At 49.7% G+C, this 19,190-nt stretch overlaps 1 protein-coding gene across 6 annotated transcripts in view; it reads right to left on the bottom strand.

The window, feature by feature from the left end:
- Positions 1 to 511: 511 nt before the first annotated feature.
- ZSWIM7 (zinc finger SWIM-type containing 7) overlaps positions 512 to 19,190 on the bottom strand; it is a 20,043-nt gene continuing 1,364 nt past the window's right edge. For 2 of the 6 annotated variants that reach the window (XM_081890748.1, XM_081890747.1), the window contains exons 2-6: positions 16,889 to 16,996; positions 13,202 to 13,223; positions 8,130 to 8,232; positions 3,644 to 3,748; positions 512 to 2,176 (exon numbers count right to left, since the gene is read on the bottom strand). In XM_081890748.1, coding sequence (XP_081746874.1) covers positions 2,057 to 2,176; positions 3,644 to 3,748; positions 8,130 to 8,232; positions 13,202 to 13,223; positions 16,889 to 16,964 — 426 coding nt within the window. In that variant the 5' untranslated portion in view covers positions 16,965 to 16,996 and the 3' untranslated portion in view covers positions 512 to 2,056. The other 4 variants (XM_081890749.1, XM_081890745.1, XM_081890750.1 and 1 more) reach the window with 4 other exon arrangements.

The following is a 19,190-nucleotide window of genomic DNA, read 5'->3' as shown; positions in this document are numbered from 1 at the left end:
TGCAGAAAGGGCAGAGTTAAGGGGATGGGGGGGGAATTGACTGAACAAATTGGTTTTAATTCAGAAAGGAGGGAACCTAGTGACAGCGGTTTCTTCCTTTAATAAAGGAGAGTTGTTGAGGGCCAAAATCTACATCGCTGTCAGAGTACTGTGTTTTAATTTGCCTGAAAACTTGAGCATGGTGCTTTTTGGGTTATATCTGATACCGAGAGAGAAAAGGCTGTCTAATCAGGGCTGTGAATGGAATGGGCAGCCTTGACAGGTAGTCACTTTTGCTGGAGGTAAATGTATGATGCTGTCATTTCCTCAGTGAGAAAAACCCGAATCCCTGTATGCATTACTACAGGGGTTTTTTTTTTGGGGGGGGGCTAATTCATTCAAGCGCACACACACACACACACCTCAAAAAAATCTCAAACCCAAACAAAACTTATATTTAACTATTCCTCTGGCTTTTGAGGTTTCATCAGATGTCACCTGTCACAACCTTCCAACCATTTATTACTTTAAATTTAAATTTAGCTTTTTATTGCAGAGAGAAGTATTCCTGTACAGCTATTTCGTGGAATATCAGGGTGGGGTAAAGTGCTAAAAACACAAAATGCCATTTGAAAGGTAAACAGATAACCATTAAGCTGAGTGGCTCATCAGAGTAAAAAAGGAAGAGCTGCAAAACGGCCAGTCGGCGCGAAAAGATATTCAAGAGCCGCCCAAGAGTCAAAAAGCGAGGGTGCCTGCCGCATCTCTGCTGGAAGCGTGTTCTGCAGTTTGGGACAGGCGACACTTGACACCTGGCTTGTAAATGGCACCCTGCCTTTTAGCTGCAAGGAAACCCAGGGGGCACCCACTGTTGTCCTCTGAATTTTGTCCTCACAGCAACCCTGGGAGGTCGGTTAGACACTGTGTCCGAGTGTCCAAGTCCAAGATCACTTGGTGAGTTTCAGGGCTGAGTGCTGGTGTTGGGACAGAACGTGCGGGTTCCCTCTCCTAGGCAAATACTCAGCGCTCCACAGTCTGATTTAAGGTAAGGTAGGAGCTGGGCGAGAGAAGAGGGATGGATGGGGTGAAAAGGTTGCATTGGTATGAGGGAAGAGGCTGCCTGCAAGCGATGAGTTTAGGCCAGAGTGATCTGCCTCTCCCATGGGCAGCCTTCTGGGAAAGGAAGGAAGAGAGGGAAAGAGAGAAAGAAAGGCGGAAGAGAAAGAGCGAGAGAAGGGGTGGCAAAGAGAAGAGGGAAAATAGGTGGCCTAGCTCACCTCTGGCATGCAGCCCCTGCCTGGAAAAACAACCACCTGTATCGGCTCGCTCTCTATATACATCACAGCAGCATTCTCTTCCCGGTAATAAGGACTAGAAACTTGAAACAAAGCTGATTGGTTCAAGGAGCTGAGCGCAGGGTGGAGTTCTACATTCAAATGTGCCCCCACAGAAGCTCCGAAGACACATTCAGCTTGGGAACGCAGAACCAGACTTACGTTTGGTGGCCGAGGGAGGATTTAAACCCACCCCACCCCACCGACACACATAAAAGCTTTCATTTTCCTGCATGCCCATATACAAAAATTGTAATGTGACCCTAAGTCTCTGCATGGAGCAATTAGAGGTCCAAGGTAGACGTCTACCTGCTTCCCCCAGATATAATCTTTCATTGATCCCAGTTTGGGTTAAGGCCCTCACCCCTTTCTTGAGACCCCATGGTCCTTCAGACAATGTCAAATTCAACCCCCCAACATCACTGGCCATTGCTGGCAGAGAGGGCTGATGGGAGTTGGAGTCTAAGGACTTGCGGATTCCCTTCTCTCCGGAGGGAAGGCCTCTTCCAAACAGAGGCATCACTCCTGTGGAGCATTCACTGCTGCTGCTTAGAGCAGGTCTGCTTGGACCACAACTCCCAGCATCCCTCACCACCAGCCTCTGCTAACTGCAAGGGCTGATGGGAGTTGGAGTCCAGCAGTGTCCAGACAGCCCCACATGTCCTCTGTTCCCTTACTGAATCTCGGAGGCTGTTCGTGGAGGAGCAGGAGAGGATTCTCTCTCGAAACCCAGGCTGAGGTCTTCATCTTTCTTCCTCCTCCTCCTCTTGCAACAAGAGTCTGGTCAGCTGCTTGTCTGGGACAGTCAGCTCCTGGCAGGACCCGAGCGCCTGGCTGAGGTAGACGGCGAGAAGGTGCTTACACTGCAAGGGAGGAACGAGGACGGTTAGCAGCGCAGTCAAGTGCCCAGAGCAGAGGCAGAATGCTTTTTAATGCAGGCTGAAAAACAAGCCTCCGTTTGCTGCTGGGAGTCTCAGGCTGGGGTGGGGGGCATATCTGAAGAGACCCTGGCTGTTGGACCAGTCCCCCCACTACAATCCCATCTTGTCCAGCATCCTGTCCTCACAGGAGAGGGGCACAACAGCTCTCTTCCATGCATGGTTCCCAGCGTACTGTTTCCGGCAGTGCACAGCCAGCATGGCTTGCAGCCCCTGATCTAGCAGTATTCCCTATGAGCTTGTCTAATCGTCTCTTAAGGTAAAGGTACCCCTGACTGTTAGGTCCAGACGTGGCTGACTCTGGGGTTGCGGCGCTCATCTCGCTTTATTGGCCTCAGGAGCCGGCGTACAGCTTCCAGGTCATGTGGCCAGCATGACTAAGCCACTTCTGGCGAACTAGAGCAGCGCACAGAAGCACCGTTTACCTTCCTGCCGGAGCGGTACCTATTTATCTACTTGCACTTTGACGTACTTTCAAACTGGTAGGTTTGCAGGAGCAGGAACCAAGCAATGGGAGCTCACCCTGTTGCAGGGATTCGAACCGCTGACCTTCTGATTGGCAAGCCCTAGGCTCTGTGGTTTAACCCACAGTGCCACCTGTGTCCCTCTCTTAAATCGCCTCTTAAAGCCATCCAAATTGGTGGCTACTTGTGGCCACAAAGCCACAGTTTAACCCTGTGTTGTAGGAAGAAACTTTCTTGTCTGTCCTGAGTCTTCCAACATTCAGCTTCTCTGTATGAGGAACAGAGAAAAACCACACACTATCCCCTTTCTCAATGCCAGGCACAATTCTATCGACCTCTATCGTATCTCCCCACTTCCTTGCCTTTATTCCCCTAAACGAAAAAGGCCCAAACATTATAGCCTTTCCTCCACAGGAGAGTTGTTCCAATCCCTTGATCATCTCTGCTGCCCCTTCCTAGCTCTGCAATTTCCCTTTTTGAGGCGAGGTCTTCCCTATGCCCCTTGCAACGCAATCCCTTTTTAATAGGAGCTGCCAGGAGATTGAACTTGGCAGGCTTTGCATAGGAAAACACGGACGCTGCCCAGTGAGCCGTGTTCCCTCACTGCTAGTCTTCTGAGCTCAGTTAATTCCTCCTTTGCAGAAGTTGAGCGGAACAATGAGAAAAAGGAAGCGACTCTCACTATGCTGTTGGGCGACAACTCCCTTCATCCAAGTGGCTGTACGATCCGGGGGCTGGTGATAGTTTTGGACTACAATTCCCATCATCCACAAAGCTGTGGCTGATGGGAGTTGTAGTCCAAAACTACCCAGAGGGCTCCAGGTTGGGGCGGGCTGCATGAGAGCTGCCTCACTGCTAGGATTCTCCGCCCCATCTCGCCATCGCAGAGCCTCTTGCCCTGACATTCCTCCTTGACGGCCAGACTCACCACAAGACTGTCGCCCTTCCGGAGGACAGAAAACATGAAGGCCGGGCAAGTGCAGAAGTGGCAGGAGGCGTAACAAGTGTAGTGTTTGCCTGAGCTTCCAACCACCTGTGGGCAGAAGGAGGGAAAACATATTATTTGTAACACGCACAAAAGGAGAGCCATATCTAACGTGGGTTATATGAAAGCCTGAAGGATTGAGGTGGGCTGGGGAGTTAGAAATAGGAGTCTGTGTCAGACCCAGGCTCAGATCCGCCACCCTTGACCAGTGAAGAAGAAGAAGAGTTTGGATTTGATATCCCGCCTTTCACTCCCCTTCAGGAGTCTCAAAGTGGCTAACATTCTCCTTTCCCTTCCTCCCCCACAAGAAACACTCTGTGAGGTGAGTGGGGCTGAGAGACTTCAGAGAAGTGTGACTGGCCCAAGGTCACCCAGCAGCCGCATGTGGAGGAGCGGAGACTCGAACCCGGTTCCGCAGATTACGAGTCCACCGCTCTTAACCACTACACGACAGTGAAGCCTTTGGGCCAGTCGCTTGCTCCCGGCCCAGCCTGGGTCGTCGTGAAAACGGTCTCATTCGAGGGTACCCTCAACTCCTGGAACATAACATCATCATCGACAATAATTTTATTTATTTATACCCCAGTTTTACCCCTGACAGAGACTCATGGCAGCTTACAGATAAAGATAAAAAACAGCTAAAAACATAAAAGAAGAGCTAAAAATATGGGAAACCAGCAAGCAGGACCTGAGCACAAGAGTAGCTCTCCCCTCCTGCAGTTTCCAAGTTGATGGCCATCGCTGCCTCCAGTGGGAGGGAGTTCCGTAGTTTAATTGCATGAAGAAGCGCTTTCTTTTATCTGTCCTGAGCCTTCCAAAATTCAGCTTCCCTGGATGTCCACACGTTCAACCCTCTGGGTTGCTTTGGACTACAACACCCATCGGCCACAGCTTTGTGGATGATAGGAATTGTAGTCCAAAGTTCGCTCTGTCCACTCTCCCTATGGAAGGAAGGGTGAGATATTGAATACAATAATGAAAACAAGAGAACCCCCGGGCAAGCATGCTTCCCACAGCACCCAGTACTATCCTTCCTCGGACGCCAACGGCACGAGTGAATTTTTAGAAAATCATTATTTTCAAAAGAAGTCTCCGGTACCGGAAACAAAAAAGAACGGACGTCTCGTGAAGCGGTTCTAACTGTTTGGAATTTGAAAGATCAGGTCTCTGGGGCCCAGGCCTCTCGGCTTGGTTTTTGTACGGAAAACGCTTCCAGGTTTTTTTTGGGGGGTGGAAAAAGGAAGATGCTAATATTTTCTTTTCTCCTCGTGTTCCTTTGAGGGGGTGGGAGGGTCTGCCAGTCTTCCCTGAGGCAGTCAGAGCATCCCATGGGGAGGCCTGTGTTAAGATGGCCTGGTTCCGGAGTGTCGGGCCATCAGGTCTTGGCCTGAGGCGCCAATGTCCTGAGGTACCAAAGCCAGCCAGAGGAACATACTTCCGAGCCGAGCTGTCCTGAATTGACTCCAGATTGGGCACAATGAGAGGGTTCTCTCTCTCTCTTATTGGGGGGGGGATTGCTATTCAGCCCCACCAAAGTGCCTGAGGAAAAGCCTGGCGTGTGACCAACAGACGCATCCGCTCCAGTTCTGCTGCGGGTCCACCTCGCACGTAGGGTTAGCAGCCGCTGCGGCAAAGGAAGAGAGCGCTGAGCCGCCTACTCATCCAAGCCGGGGGCGGACAGAGAAGGGATGCAAAACTGGCGTGTGACCAACAGACACAACCGCTCCAGCTCCGGGTGTCATCCGTCACGCAGCTAATCTGGCTCCTGTTTTGGTCCAAGGAGCCCCAGACGATATTTCAGCCTGGCAGGCCTAATCCACTTATTTACTGCTCTGGGGGCAGGCTGCCACAGAAATAATAGGTAATTGAGATGAAAGTTATCTTTTCCTTTAAAAATTAAAAAAAAAAGGTCGTAAATTAGCAGGAGCAAACAAACAGATCAGAGAAGCTGAGGGGGGCGGCACTGGAAGATGAAGCATCTACTCAGTGGCGTAGCGTGGGGGGTGCAGGGGGGCCGGCCGCACCGGCCGCAACATCTGGGGGTTAGGGTTAGGGGGCGCAAATCCACGGGTTAGGGGGCGCAAATTACTTGCCTTGCCCCGGGTGCTGAAAACCCATGCTACGCCACTGCATCTACTCTCCAGCAAAGACCCAGTTATCTCCCACTGCAACCCCTCAGCAGCTTTGGTTTCCCATTACCACAGAGGGCATAGAAGAGCCCAACTGTTTTGTAAGACCAGAACCCCATGGGCCCCCCAGGGAAGATGAATGGTGGAAGATCCAAACAGAGAAAAGAAAGGACTTCAGCAGGACACAGCGCAGAATGGCCAACTGCGGAACTCTCTTCCACAGGAGGCAATGACGGCCGTCAACATGTAATAATAATAATAATAATAATAATAATAACAACAACAACAATAATAAAATTTATTTATACCCCGCCCTCCCCGGCCAGAGCTGGGCGCAGGGCGGCTAACACCAATAAAATCACAGTAAAAACATAATGGGGAGCGGGAACCAATTTAAAATGCAATTTAAAATGCAGCCTAATTTTAAAAGTAGCCGATGGATCAGGACCGTAAGGGGAGGGAAATGTAAGGGTCAGACCGAGTCCAAACCAAAAGCCAGACGGAACAGCTCCGTCTTGCAGGCCCTGCGGAAAGATGTCAAGTCCCGCAGGGCCCTGGTCTCTTGTGACAGAGCGTTCCACCACGTTGGGGCCAGTACTGAAAAGGCCCTGGCCCTAGTTGAGACCAATCTAACCACCTCGCGACTTGGGACCTCCAAAATGTTGTCATTTGTGGACCTTAAGGTCCTCCGCGGGGCATATGTATGGCTTTTTATGAGAGGATTAGACAAATTCATGAGGGGAAGGCGACCAATGGCTGTGCTAGTTATGGTGGCGATGTGGGGAATGTGGACCTAGGAGAGGGCCTTGTCTGCAGCAGCCCCAGATTCTTCAAACTGCCTCCCCAGAGAGTTGCATCTGGCATCTTTAACACACAGCTTCTGCCATGGGGCTGAAGACCCAACTCTCTACTTGGCCTTTGAGAGCTAAGATACCTTCCACGATTTTTCATTCATTTATGTCACGGCCAATATGACGCAAAATACTTCTAAATGATGGACAATTTTTCATCATTGTACTGAGTGCTCACCCGGATATCTTATTTTTAGTGGGGTATTTTGTTGACCTTCCTTATTGTATTTATTTATTATTTTATTATGTTTGTTTTAGTTCCTGCATGTTAAACCCCACCCCCTTTTTAAGAGCTAAGATACTTTGTTTTGTGGGGCCCATCTCTCAGCTGAATTTATACTGTTTGGTTCCATTTGGGATGCTTCTTATGTATTTAAACAATCACAATTATTCAATCTGCTTTTTCACAACTGCGTTTCCTGGGACATCGTGCACAAGGAATCTTTTAAGCCAGGGGTCAGCAAACTTTTTCAGCAGGGGGCTGGTCCACTGTCCCTCAGACCTTGTGGGGAGCCGGACTATATATTTTTTTTTTTGGGGGGGGGAGAACGAATTCCTATGCCCCACAAATAACCCAGAGATGCATTTTAAATAAAAGGACACATTTTACTCATGTAAAAACACCAGGCAGGTCCCACAAATAACCCAGAGATGCATTTTAAATAAAAGGACACATTCTACTCGTTTAAAAATACACTGATTCCCGGACCGTTTGCGGGCCGGATTTAGAAGGCAATTGGGCTGGATCTGGCCCTTGGGCCTTAGTTTGCCTACCCATGTTTTAAGCGAACAGGGAGCGAAGGAGTTGTCCGGCCGTGGTTCTTCAGAGGCCTGAGGCTGCTTTCCAGAAGGAAGCAGCAGCAGACAGCTCATCTTGGCTTACTTGACCGGGAGGGACCCTGTCTGCCGGTTTAAGAAGTGAGCTTTTCAATTATTATTTCTTCCCTAAGACACCAGAGACAGCGGCTGTCTTTGAACGCAGACTGTTCGCTGGGCAGACTCCGGGTGTATTAACTGCGAGATCTCTCCCACCCCGACTGTCGCTCCTTCCTGGTTCCTCATCGTCCTTCTCACAACATTGCCCCAGGATCCTGTTATCAACGGATGCAAATGTTTTAATCCAGCCAGGGCTGACGGGAGCTGTAATCCAGAACATCTGGAGGGCACCAAGTTGGCAAAGGCACCACGGCTCTTATCAGAAGGAGCAAAGGAAGCTGTCTTAAGCAGAGCCCACCTCGCTTAGTATTGTCAGACACAACCAGAGATGCTGGAGACTGAAGCTGGGAGACCTTCTGCATGCAAAGCAATGCTTCTGTCACTGAGTCCTTCTAATGCTTGCTAAGGGGGGTATTTCAGTGCCACCAGGGTTTCAGGAAGCCAATGCCCATGCCAGCCTCAATCCACATTGCACACCCGCTGCCTGGAAGACAAGACCTTTGGGGGTCGTACCTGGTAGACCTGCCTTCCGCTGGGAGATGTGATCCGTGTGACTGACTGGCGGTCCACCAAGTCCAGAGCAGGGACGGCAGAAGCCCCAAAGATGAACTTCAGCCTGGGAAGATGGAAAAGGTGCCGGGTTAAGCTTCTAACCGCCGAATTCTGCCCCTGCTGGCCAAATGCTCTAGGGCAGTGTTTTTAGGGAAGGTCTCAGATCTACACTATAAAGCTAAATGGGTTTGAAACCGAGAAGTCCTGTTTGAGTTTTAATCCTCTAGGATATTTAAATCAGATAATCTATCCCACTTTTTTTACATTTCACTCTTCCCCACAATAGGTGGCTGAGAGAAAGGAACTGGCCCAAAGTCACCCAGGAGGGATTCGAACCCAGCTCCCTTTAGTCCTGCTCAGATACATGGGGCACCTGCATGCCGCCAGATGTTGCTGGACTGCAACTGTCATCACCCCTAAGAGGAGCTGGGAGTCCAGCTAAAGTGTCATGAAGCCACCAGTTCCTCAGCCTGGCTCAAACCACTGCACCACACTGCCCAGCCAAACTGGCATGAAGTTTTAAACACCTGTTGGATTTCAAGACACCTTATTACTGATGTTTAGGGTTTTGGCCAGAGTAGTGCTAAGTAATTCATCCCATCTGCATCACTCCATGCCCCTTCACTCCATGCCCTAAACCTGTTCCAGGGGTTCCCTCAACCTTCCAGAGCAGGTATTGGGGGGCACAGGGCATGCATAGGGGGAGGGGGAAATTCCACTGTGCAAGTGTAAATCCTTGTACCAGTGGAACAGGTTGGTTGGATAGCATCCCCAAGCCACAATCCTAAATGTACTTGAGCCCCGCTGAATTCAGATGTTCTCCTGTCTGATTTTTGTGAGTAGGTTTTGTGCTGTTATGGGACGCGGGTGGCGCTGTGGGTAAAACCTCAGTGCCTAGGACTTGCCGATCGCATGGTCGGCGGTTCAAATCCCCGCAGCGGGGTGAGCTCCCGTCTTTCGGTCCCAGCTCCTGCCCACCTAGCAGTTCGAAAGCACTCCCAAGTGCAAGTAGATAAATAGGTACCGCTTTATAGCGGGAAGGTAAACGGCGTTTCCGTGTGCTGTACTGGTGCTGGCTCGCCAGAGCAGCTTCATCACGCTGGCCACGTGACCCGGAAGTGTCTCCGGACAGCGCTGGCCCCCGGCCTCTAAAGTGAGATGGGCGCACAACCCTAGAGTCGGACACGACTGGCCCGTACGGGCAGGGGTACCTTTACCTTTACCTTTGTGCTGTTAATACATTACTGAAAAGAACCCCAACAGCAATCTATTAACACAGCCAAATTTCCTGGTCACCTGTGGTGAGTGATGACCAGGAAGGGAAGCTTGCAAAAAAAAAAGGTGATGTGGTTTTCCTCCAAACCAACAAATCCTTTTACACAGTGCGGCTGTCAAATGAAGTTTGCAGGTTTGGGGACTCTGGCAGAAATCATTTCGCGGGGCTGAGCAAGCACCTGCCAAACCGAGGAACAACATCCCTGCAAATCCCGAGAGCGCGATGCGATGATTTAATGCCCTCCCCAAGAAGCCTTAATCCAGTGATGACACAGTTACCACACACGACCAACGTCAGGAGAGGCTGTGTGATTAGTAGGAGGACGTAACCCACTGTCTGACAGACTAGGGAGGTTTTAACTGTTATTTTAGGTGAGGACATCCTCCCGGCTTGGGTTCTGGGGGCATGAGGATGTGATGTACCAAAGGTGGCTTGGTGAAGTTTTGCCTTGATGCCGTACCGACTGCAGTTGCAAACTTTTAAAATGAAAGGAGGCGGCTTTCGGCCGAAGGGCCCAGTTTGAAAGCAGTATCAGAAAGACGGGCTTTCTATTCTGGGAAGAGCAGATCTAATTCCGCCTGAGAGCTCGGGACAGAACTCAAGGGATTTTAAAGGCTGCACAGCACTGCTGACCCTAATCTCTACGTCACGGAACGGCTGGCAGATGGACTTGCGCTTAATGCCGTGAATCGGAGAGTCAGAAATGCAAGAAAGAGCGCAGCCGGGTGCAGGATCAGGACTGGGAGAGAGAGGGTGGTCAAGGATCTCTGGAGGCCCACAAGGATGTCTGTTTCCAAACTCAGAATCCAAGCCCCTTTTATAAATGCCATTCCTTTAAAAAAAGTTGTTCTGTCTTTGCACGAGCAGGAAGCTGGTGACAACTCAAGAATGGAACAGCTGGCGGAAGAAAATCCAGAGGGAAGAACGGGGAAGAGAGAGCAGAAACAGCCCAAATAAGTGATGGAGGTTCTCCTTTTTATAGAACATCGCTCTCCTCTCTCAAAATTATTACTGAGCTGATTTCTCCCATTCCCTTAACCTTCCCCTTTCCAGACTAAGTCCTTGTTTTGAAGCCTTAAAGGAGAAAACAGCTCACATATTTTCAGCGGGTGTTTCCCTAATGAGGGCTAGAAACTTATTTGTCACTGTTGTTTCAGAAATGGCTAGCAACCCATGTGGACGAGGCAAAAAACTGTGGGGTATTGAAAGCCAGTGTGGTATAGCAGTTAAAAGTGGACCTAGAAAACTGGGGTTGAAATCTCCGATTGGCTGCGAAGCTCTCACTGGGTGAACATGAGCTAGTCACAGCCTCTCAGCCTAGCCTACCTCAAAAGGTTGTCGTGAGGATAAAACAGTAGGTAGGAGAAATACGGAACACCAGCTTGCTCTCCTTGGAGGGACATAAATGGAATAGGTAAACAAACCAAGACAATAAGATGCACTCAAGTGCAAAAACTCGTGTAGCAAAATTCTGCTCTGGTCAGAGCTCACCTGGAGTACTGTGTCCAGTTCTGGGCACCACAGTTCAAGAAGGACACTGACAAACTGGAACGTGTCCAGAGGAAGGCAACCAAAATGGTCAAAGGCCTGGAAACGATGCCTTATGAGGAACGGCTAAGGGAGCTGGGCATGTTTAGCCTGGAGAAGAGGAGGTTCAGGGGTGATATGATAGCCATGTTCAAATATATAAAAGGATGTCACATAGAGGAGGGAGAAAGGTTGTTTTCTGCTGCTCCAGAGAAGCGGACACGGAGCAATGGATCCAAACTACAAGAAAGAAGATTCCACCTCAACATTAGGAAGAACTTCCTGACAGTAAGAGCTGTTCGACAGTGGAATTTGCTGCCAAGGAGTGTGGTGGAGTCTCCTTCTTTGGAGGTCTTTAAGCAGAGGCTTGACAACCATATGTCAGGAGTGCTCTGATGGTGTTTCCTGCTTGGCAGGGGGTTGGACTCGATGGCCCTTGTGCTCTCTTCCAACTCTGTGATTCTATGATTCTATGAAAATGTGATGTCAGAGATCCCTAGCATAACTCACCAGCTTTGCCCAAAACCCTGTTCCATCTCCTACCCCTGAACTTTGCCAGCTGGTAAGAACAACTGCTTAATATCTGGTGCCTGAGTTTGATTTCTTCCTCTTCCCTCGTGTGCCGTGTTCTTTCATATTGTAAACCTACAGGCAGGGGTTGTTTGAACTGATTGCTTGTAAGTCACCAGGATCCTTTTTTGGCTGACGTACAGGGTACAAATGCTGTAAATGAATACATAAAGTGGAAAGCAGAACCTCCCAGGGAAATAACATTGTTCAACATTAGTTGCAAGGAGCACTCAGAACTAGGGATAGGTCAATTTCGATTTCTCTCAGTTTCTCTCTCTTCCCCACTCCTGACTCAGTTCAGTTCTACCCATTTCTGCAAGAGTCTGCAATTGTTTTTTTCTTTTAAAAGAAAATTCAACAGCGTATTGATGTGAGTTTATCCTGATACAAACATTTTCGCGAGCAATGTCCCCTATTGCAAAGCAGTTATATACCGTATTTTTCGCACCATAGGACGCACTTTTTCCCTCCTAAAAAGCAAGGGGAAATGTGTGTGCGTCCTATGGAGCGAATGCAGGCTTTCGCTGAAGCCTGGAGAGTGAGAGGGGTCGGTGTGCACTGACCCCTCTCGCTCTCCAGGCTTCAGGAAGCTATCTGCTAGCCGTGGGAGACCCAGCTCTCCCACGGCTAGCAGAGCGCTGCATCAATCCCAAAGCTTGGGGCGTGCGGAGCTCAGCGCGCCCCAAGCTTCTGGGTGCCGGCAAGGTCTCCGCTAGCCGTCTAGACCTTGCCGGCACCCAGAAGCTTGAGGGTGCTGAGCTCCGCACGCCCCAAGCTTCGGGATTAGCGCTCCGCTAGCATGTCTAGGCTGTGGATAGCAGCCTGCTTCCCGGAGCGTCGGGCGCCCTGAAAGCAGAGCACCCGGCGCTTCAGGAACACATCCGCAGCGTGGGGAGCCTTGCAGGAGTTCCCCACAGGCCTCCCCACGCTGTGGATAGCAGCCTGCTGTCCGGCGGGTGGAGCGCCCTGAAGCAGAGCGCCCCTCACGCTGGGCAGACATCCGCAGAGTGGGGAGCCCTGCAGGAGTTCCCCGCAGGGCTTCCCACGCTGCGGATAGCAGCCTGCTGCCCGGCGGGTGGAGCGCCCTGAAGCAGAGCGCCCCTCGCGCTGGGCAGACATCCGCAGCGTGCGGAGCCCTGCTGGAGTTCCCCGCAAGGCTCCCCACGCTGTGGATAGCAGCCTGCTGCCTGGCGGGTGGGGTGCCCTGAAGCAGAGCGCCCCGCGCGCCAGGCAGACATCAGCCAGCCCCACAAGCTCGGGGGACAGCAGGGAGGCGCAGCGCCACTATCCCGCTGTTCCTCAACCTGGTTCGGTTTCCCTGACCTGCTTTTGGGGGGGGGGGGAAATAAAGGGAAAAAATTTTTCCTTTATTTCCCCCCCAAAAAACTATGTGCGCCCTATGGTCCGGTGCGTCCAATCGTGCGAAAAATACGGTATTTTATTTTAAAATTCTTATTTGCAATGTTTTGTTTACCCTTGTAAACAAAATCTACCATTGCAACATCCCAGATCTTGCATTTTGTATATGATTTTCATGGATGCATGTCATTTTATGGAAGCTCCCTCCTGTATACATTATTTTGCTGTGTGAACGTTAAGTATTTTTAACTGTTTACATTATGTTAGGGCCACAAACGAAGGCCCCTTAGCAACTACTCACGCCATGAGGAGGTCATCGGGAACTGGAAAAAAGGAGAAAAAGCAGCGTTAATTTTGGCCCACAGCAAGGTACTGAGAAGGGCATAGCATGTCAATTAGGAACTCTTATAAAATCTCTGCGCAGATCTACAAAAGCTTCTGGCTGGTTGTTTAACAACAGCCACAGCAACGAAGTGTTACCCACCTTCCTAAATCAAGGCTGATAAAATGAAGAAGGCCGGGGTAGCCGGAGGGGAACCAGGAGTGGATTTTGGTGCCCCCCCCAAAAAAAACCCAACGCAAGCTGAGTTTCCATTAATAAAAACTAGGTCGGGATCCCTGATGAGATCTGTTATTAATAACTGGTTTCTGTACTTGTCCATACAGGTCCTCTCAATGCTTGCGCTTGCTTTCCCCTCATCCCTCCGGTTCCTTTTTCCTCTTGTGCCACACGTTTTTAGATCAGGGGTGTAGAAACTCCGGCCCACGAGAAGGAGCCAGAAGGAAGAGTCCCAATTTGGCCCACGAGGCTGTTCCCAATAAACTGCGCCTGCCCGCCCCTGTTCATTGCTTTTCTGGAGCACGCCTTGCTCCAGGCAGCACAAAGCTGTTTGCACTCTACTCCACTTCGGCAGAGGTTTCTGTGCAAACCATATTGCGCTCCTGGAGCAAGGCAAACCACTGGGGGTGGCAGGCACCACTAGTCCTAGCAGGAATGGGGTTTGGGTTTCAGCCCAAGCCCAAATATAAACGTCATTAAACAGGCTCTCTGGCTCGGCAGGCACCACGGAGGATTAAGAGAAACTCTAGATATTGGAGGTGGGGGGGAATCGTTCTGTGTGGGTCATCAAAATAGCTCCCTAATCTGCCATGCGGAGGACAATAATACTTCCACGCCTGTCTCGACAACCAGCCAAGGCTGCGGGGGGAGCGGGGAGGATTCTGGCTCAAGCCTGATCTGCGCCGCTGCTTAGAATATCTGCATGGTTGGCAGGGCTGTGGCACTCTCTGCTGGTGAGGAGGGGTGGGAGAGGCGATGGCAGCCCACAAACGGAAGCTCCATCCAGATAAGACAGAGGCACTGTTAGACCAGAGGGATGGGAGCTTGCCTGCTCTTGATGGGGCTACACCAGGGGAAGGCAACCTAAGGCCCATGGGCCGGAAGTGGACCACAAAGGTGGTTTAACCGGCCCATGAGCCACCCCCGAATCGAGCCACCTGCTCAGCGAGTCACCACGCGCTGCGCTAAACTGGTGCAGCGTGGCAGCTCTCTTCCGTGGCTCTGGAAATTGCTTCTGCGCATGCCCAGACGCCAGAAATCACGTCTGCGCATGTCCGTGGTGCCGGAAATGGCTTCTGCACATGCCCAGACGCCAAAAATTGCTGCTGCGCAGGTGCGGTTTTCTGGCATCTGGGAATGCGCAGAAGCAATTTAGAGCACCTCAGACACGTGCAGACACGATTTCTGGCGTCGCAATGCGCCGGTCCAGCCCTCGAAGGATCTCTGCGGGAGTGATCTGGCCCATGTCCGGTAAGCCTTGCCAACCCCTGGGCTACACTCTGAAGGAGTGCTTGGGGATACTTCTGGGTCCTTTGCTATTCACCCAGTGCTTTTCAAGCTGCACTGCCTCTCGGTGGAGTACAGGGTCAGATTTAAGGTGCTGCTTTTGACCTTTAAAGCCCTTCACGGCCTAGGACCCTCATACCTACGGGACCGCCTCTCCTGGTATGGCCCACGGAGAGCCTCAAGGTCCATAAATAACAACACCCTAGTGGTCCCAGGCGCTAAGGAAGTTAGATTGGCTTCAACCAGAGCCAGGGTCTTTTCAACTCTGGCTCCGGCCTGGTGGAACGCTCTGCCTCATGAGACCAGGGCCCTGCAGGATCTGATTTCTTTCCGCAGGGCCTGTAAGACAGAGTTGTTCCGCCTGGCCTTTGGCTTGGAATCAATTTGATTCCCTCCCTCTCTTTTTTTCCCCTTTCTTTTCCATCTCCTCCTGCGATGAGGCTACATTTTAATATTTTAATGTTCCATTATTTTAATGTTGTATTTTATTTTTGTTTTTAAATTGTAATCATTCATCTTGTTTTTATTATTGCTTGTAAGCCGCTCTGAGCCCGGCCTTGGCTGGGGAGGGCGGGGTATAAATAAAAAATTATTATTATTATTATTATTATTATTATTATTATTATTATTATTATTGCTTGCTTGAGGCTCCATGGCGTGGAGTGTCTCCCAGCAGCTTCAGCTGGTGGCTCAGTGGTGCCCCTATTTTGGACAGGGACACCCTAACCTCTGTTGCCTAAGCTCTGGTAACTTCTAGGCTAGATGACTGCAATGCATTATGCCTACGGCCGCCTCTGAAGACGGTTCGGAAACTTCAGCTGGTGCAGAATTTAGCAGTCGGGCAAGACGGTGTGAACGTATTACACCGCTCCTGGCCTGACTGCAGTGGCTGCCATTTGATTTCTAGGCTCAATTCAAAGTGCTCGTTTTGACCTATAAAGCTTTAAATGGCTCAGGACTACAATACCTCTCCCCATATGAACAGACCCGGACCGTGAGATCATCTTCTGAGGCCCTTCTTCACGTGCATCCTCCTCCATGAGACATCTGGAGCGGGGCAACACGAGAACGTGGTGGCTCCCCATTTGTGGAATGGTCTCCTCAGGGAGGCTTACCTGGTGCCTTCATTATACACCTTTAGGTGTCAGGCGAAAACATTCTTTTTCAGCCAGGCCTTTGGCTGATTAACATCCTAAATCCTTCTAAATGTGTTTGTGGGATGATGGGGCAATTGGTTTGTTTTGTTCTTGTTTTTATTTTGTATTTTGTGTTTTTCAGATGAAGGGTGGTTAATAATAATTTATTATTTGTACCCTGCCCATCTGGCTGGGTCTCCCCGGCCACTCTGGGCAACTTCCAACAAAGATTAAAAATACATTAAAATGTCACACATTAAAAACTTCCCTGAACAGGGCTGCCTTCAGATGTCTTCTAAATGTCAGGTAGTTGTTTATCTCTTTGACATCTGATGGGAGGGTGTTCCACAGGGTGGGTGCCACTACCGAGAAGGCCCTCTGCCTGGTTCCCTGTAACTTGGCTTCTCGAAGTGAGGGAACCTCCAGAAGGCCCTCGGAGCTGGACCTCAGTGTCCGGGCTGAACGATGGGGGAGGAGACGCTCCTTCAGGCATACAGGACCGAGGCCGTTTAGGGCTTTAAAGGTCAACACCAACACTTTGAATTATGCATACTGGGAGCCAATGGTATACAAATACAAATAATAATAATAATAATAACAATAACAATAATAATAAGTTCTGCCTGGAGAAGAGAAGACTGAGAGGTGACATGAGAGCCATCTTCAAATATCTAAAAGGCTGCCATGTGGAATATGCAGCCATCTTGTTTTCTTTCGCTCCAGAGGGTAGAACCCGAACCGATGAATTCAAATGACAAGAAAATAGATTCTGAGTAAACATCAGGGGGAACTTTCTGACAGTAAGAGACAGTTAACAGTAGAATGGACCACTATCATGAAAGCTGGTGAACTCTCCTTCTTTAGAGGCTTTTAAGCAGAGGTTGGATAGCCATCTGTCAGGGATTCTTTAACTGTGATTCCAGCATTGCAGTGGGTGGACTAGATGTCCCTGGGGAGTCCCTTCGAACTCTATAATTCTATGATGCAAATACCTTCCTCCACCTACCGTGAGATGTCTCGCAAAAAGCCTTTTCTATCTCTCTCAACAGTTCTTCTGCTAAGGCTGGCAGAGTGGCACCCATCAGGAGAATGTATGAGGCGGGCAGTTTTTTCTCTGGGTGGAAAAACAAACACACACACAAGGTTGTTATTAAAGGATAACAAAGCGAGTTTCATTTCCCAGAAGAGGGGAGGGCGGGGGGGAGAGAGAGGGTCCTATTTATTTATCCTTAATAAATCTCCTGTTTCGTTTATTTTTCATTAAAAGCGAAGGCCTCTCAGATAACTTCATAACGCCGGGGGAATTTGAAACCCCGCAAACATTGACTAAGCGTCACCTTCTACTTCGGAGCCTCTAGGACCCGAAGGGTAAAAAATAAGCTAAAATAAATAAAATAACATAAGGTATTCCTCCATCCTGAAAGTGAGGATCCATGGATCAGCTCTGCCCGCACATTGGATCGGCTAGGATGAAAGAGGTCAAATCATAAGCTGACACACCACCAAATTACCTCTGGAGAACCACAGAACTTAAGAGTTGGAACGGCATTCTGCCAGTTTCATCCATGGCACTACCCCTGGGACTCCCAACCATTTTGGGACTTCCAGGAGCTGGCTTGCAAGGCCTGCTTGCAAAATCTGGAGGGTCGCTCTCTCTTCCCCCACTTCCAAAGTCCCCCTCAAGCAGATGCTTTTGACTGTCTGGGGGTGGAGAGGTGCCATTCAAGACAGGATGGAAAGGGAAGAGAGTGAACTGGGATGTATCTGAAGGTAGCCAGGGAGAGATAACGTCAGTGTAATTTTGTCAAGCTTCTTTTAAAAGAAAAGGTGGGAGGGGGAGAGAAGAGACAATTTCCTCCTGCCCCAGAGATCGCTCTTGCTTATTTAAATGCATTGCATGTTTGGCAAAGAGAGAGCTAGAATTCTGGCAGGAGGGAAGGTTGGAGATCCTGGGATTCTGACCTCTAGGGATATAAATATTTGAGATGAACAGACAGAGGTCTGGCGCAAGGCTCCCCCCACCCGCTCTTCCTCCCTGGTCAGCTAAAGACAGATGGAGCCCGAAGTGGAGACAGAGGTAATATCCTTGAAAGCCGCAAAATGTGCCAAAATCTGGAATGATCCCATCCTGTGTATGTGCATGGAGCAAAGGGATGGACATTAAGAGGGTGTAGGCAAAGCAGCAGCAGCATTCAATACCACCTGATATCTGCAGCTTTAAAGTAGCACTACTTACAACTTAGCAGTTGTGTTTACTATCAACTGTACAAATTATCACATGGTGGTGGTGCAAAATTTGGTATTTTCAATTCATTCATCAGCACCTACTGGAAACTCCAGTTTTATTTCATTCTTCTGTTTGTTTGTCTCAGTTCTATAATGAAAGTTGACACTGGGACCTCTCTCTCTTTTTTCAATGGATTAAAAAAAAATTAAACAGTCAAATTTCTAGGTGAACCAGAGTAGCACACGGAAACGCTGTTCACCTTCCCACCGGAGCAGTACCTATTTATCTACTTGCACTTTGACGTGCTTTCAAACTGCTAGGTTGGCAGGAGCAGCGACCGAACAACGGGAGCTCACCCCGTCGCGGGGATTTGAACTGCCAACCTTCTGATTGGCAAGCCCTAGGCTCTGTGGTTTAGACCACAGCGCCACCTGTGTCCCTTATGGCTTTAGACATAAGCTAAGAAAACAACTAGGTGGGACGCGGGTGGTGCTGTGGGTTATTGGTTTGTTTTTGCTTTTTTTATGTATTTTGTGTCCTTGTTTTGCATTTTTGTGCTGTAAACCACCCTGTGATCTTCAGATGCAGGGTGGTATACAAATGTAATCAATCAATCAATCAATCAATAACATAAATAAGGTCAAGAGAGGCTTATGCAATCCTACCCAAGTCTGCTCAGAAGGAAGTCCTATTAAAATCAATGGGGGGGGCTCGCTCTTGGATAAGTAGGGTTGCACTTGCAAGCTCAACTGGTTTAACTTTTGTTGTGAGTCACAGCGCTCCAAATCTTTGCACCCAGCACAGCTTTGTTGTTGGCATCTGTCTGTCTTGAGAGACAACAGAGGGCACCTCCGGGGTGAAGAGACCTCTCTGGGGCGCAAGCCTGGGCGGTGCGCCTGGAAATCCCAGGAGGCCCAGATGGCAAGACCCCCCTCTTGGCTTCACTGATGTGGTCCAAAGGAAAAAGAGAGCAAGATATTGGGCACCAGCTTGGCTGCTGGAGTTGTGAGAAGGAGGCATACAAGGTGCCACCCAACCACCTTAGAGACTTCACTCCGAATTTGTGTAGGGTTTACTCCTG

Source organism: Podarcis melisellensis (assembly GCF_964234715.1).
Source record: "Podarcis melisellensis genome assembly, chromosome: 15".
Lineage (NCBI taxonomy): Eukaryota > Metazoa > Chordata > Lepidosauria > Squamata > Lacertidae > Podarcis > Podarcis melisellensis.
The sequence above is the reverse complement of the archived record's forward strand: the minus strand, read 5'-3'. Positions and strand labels throughout refer to the sequence as shown.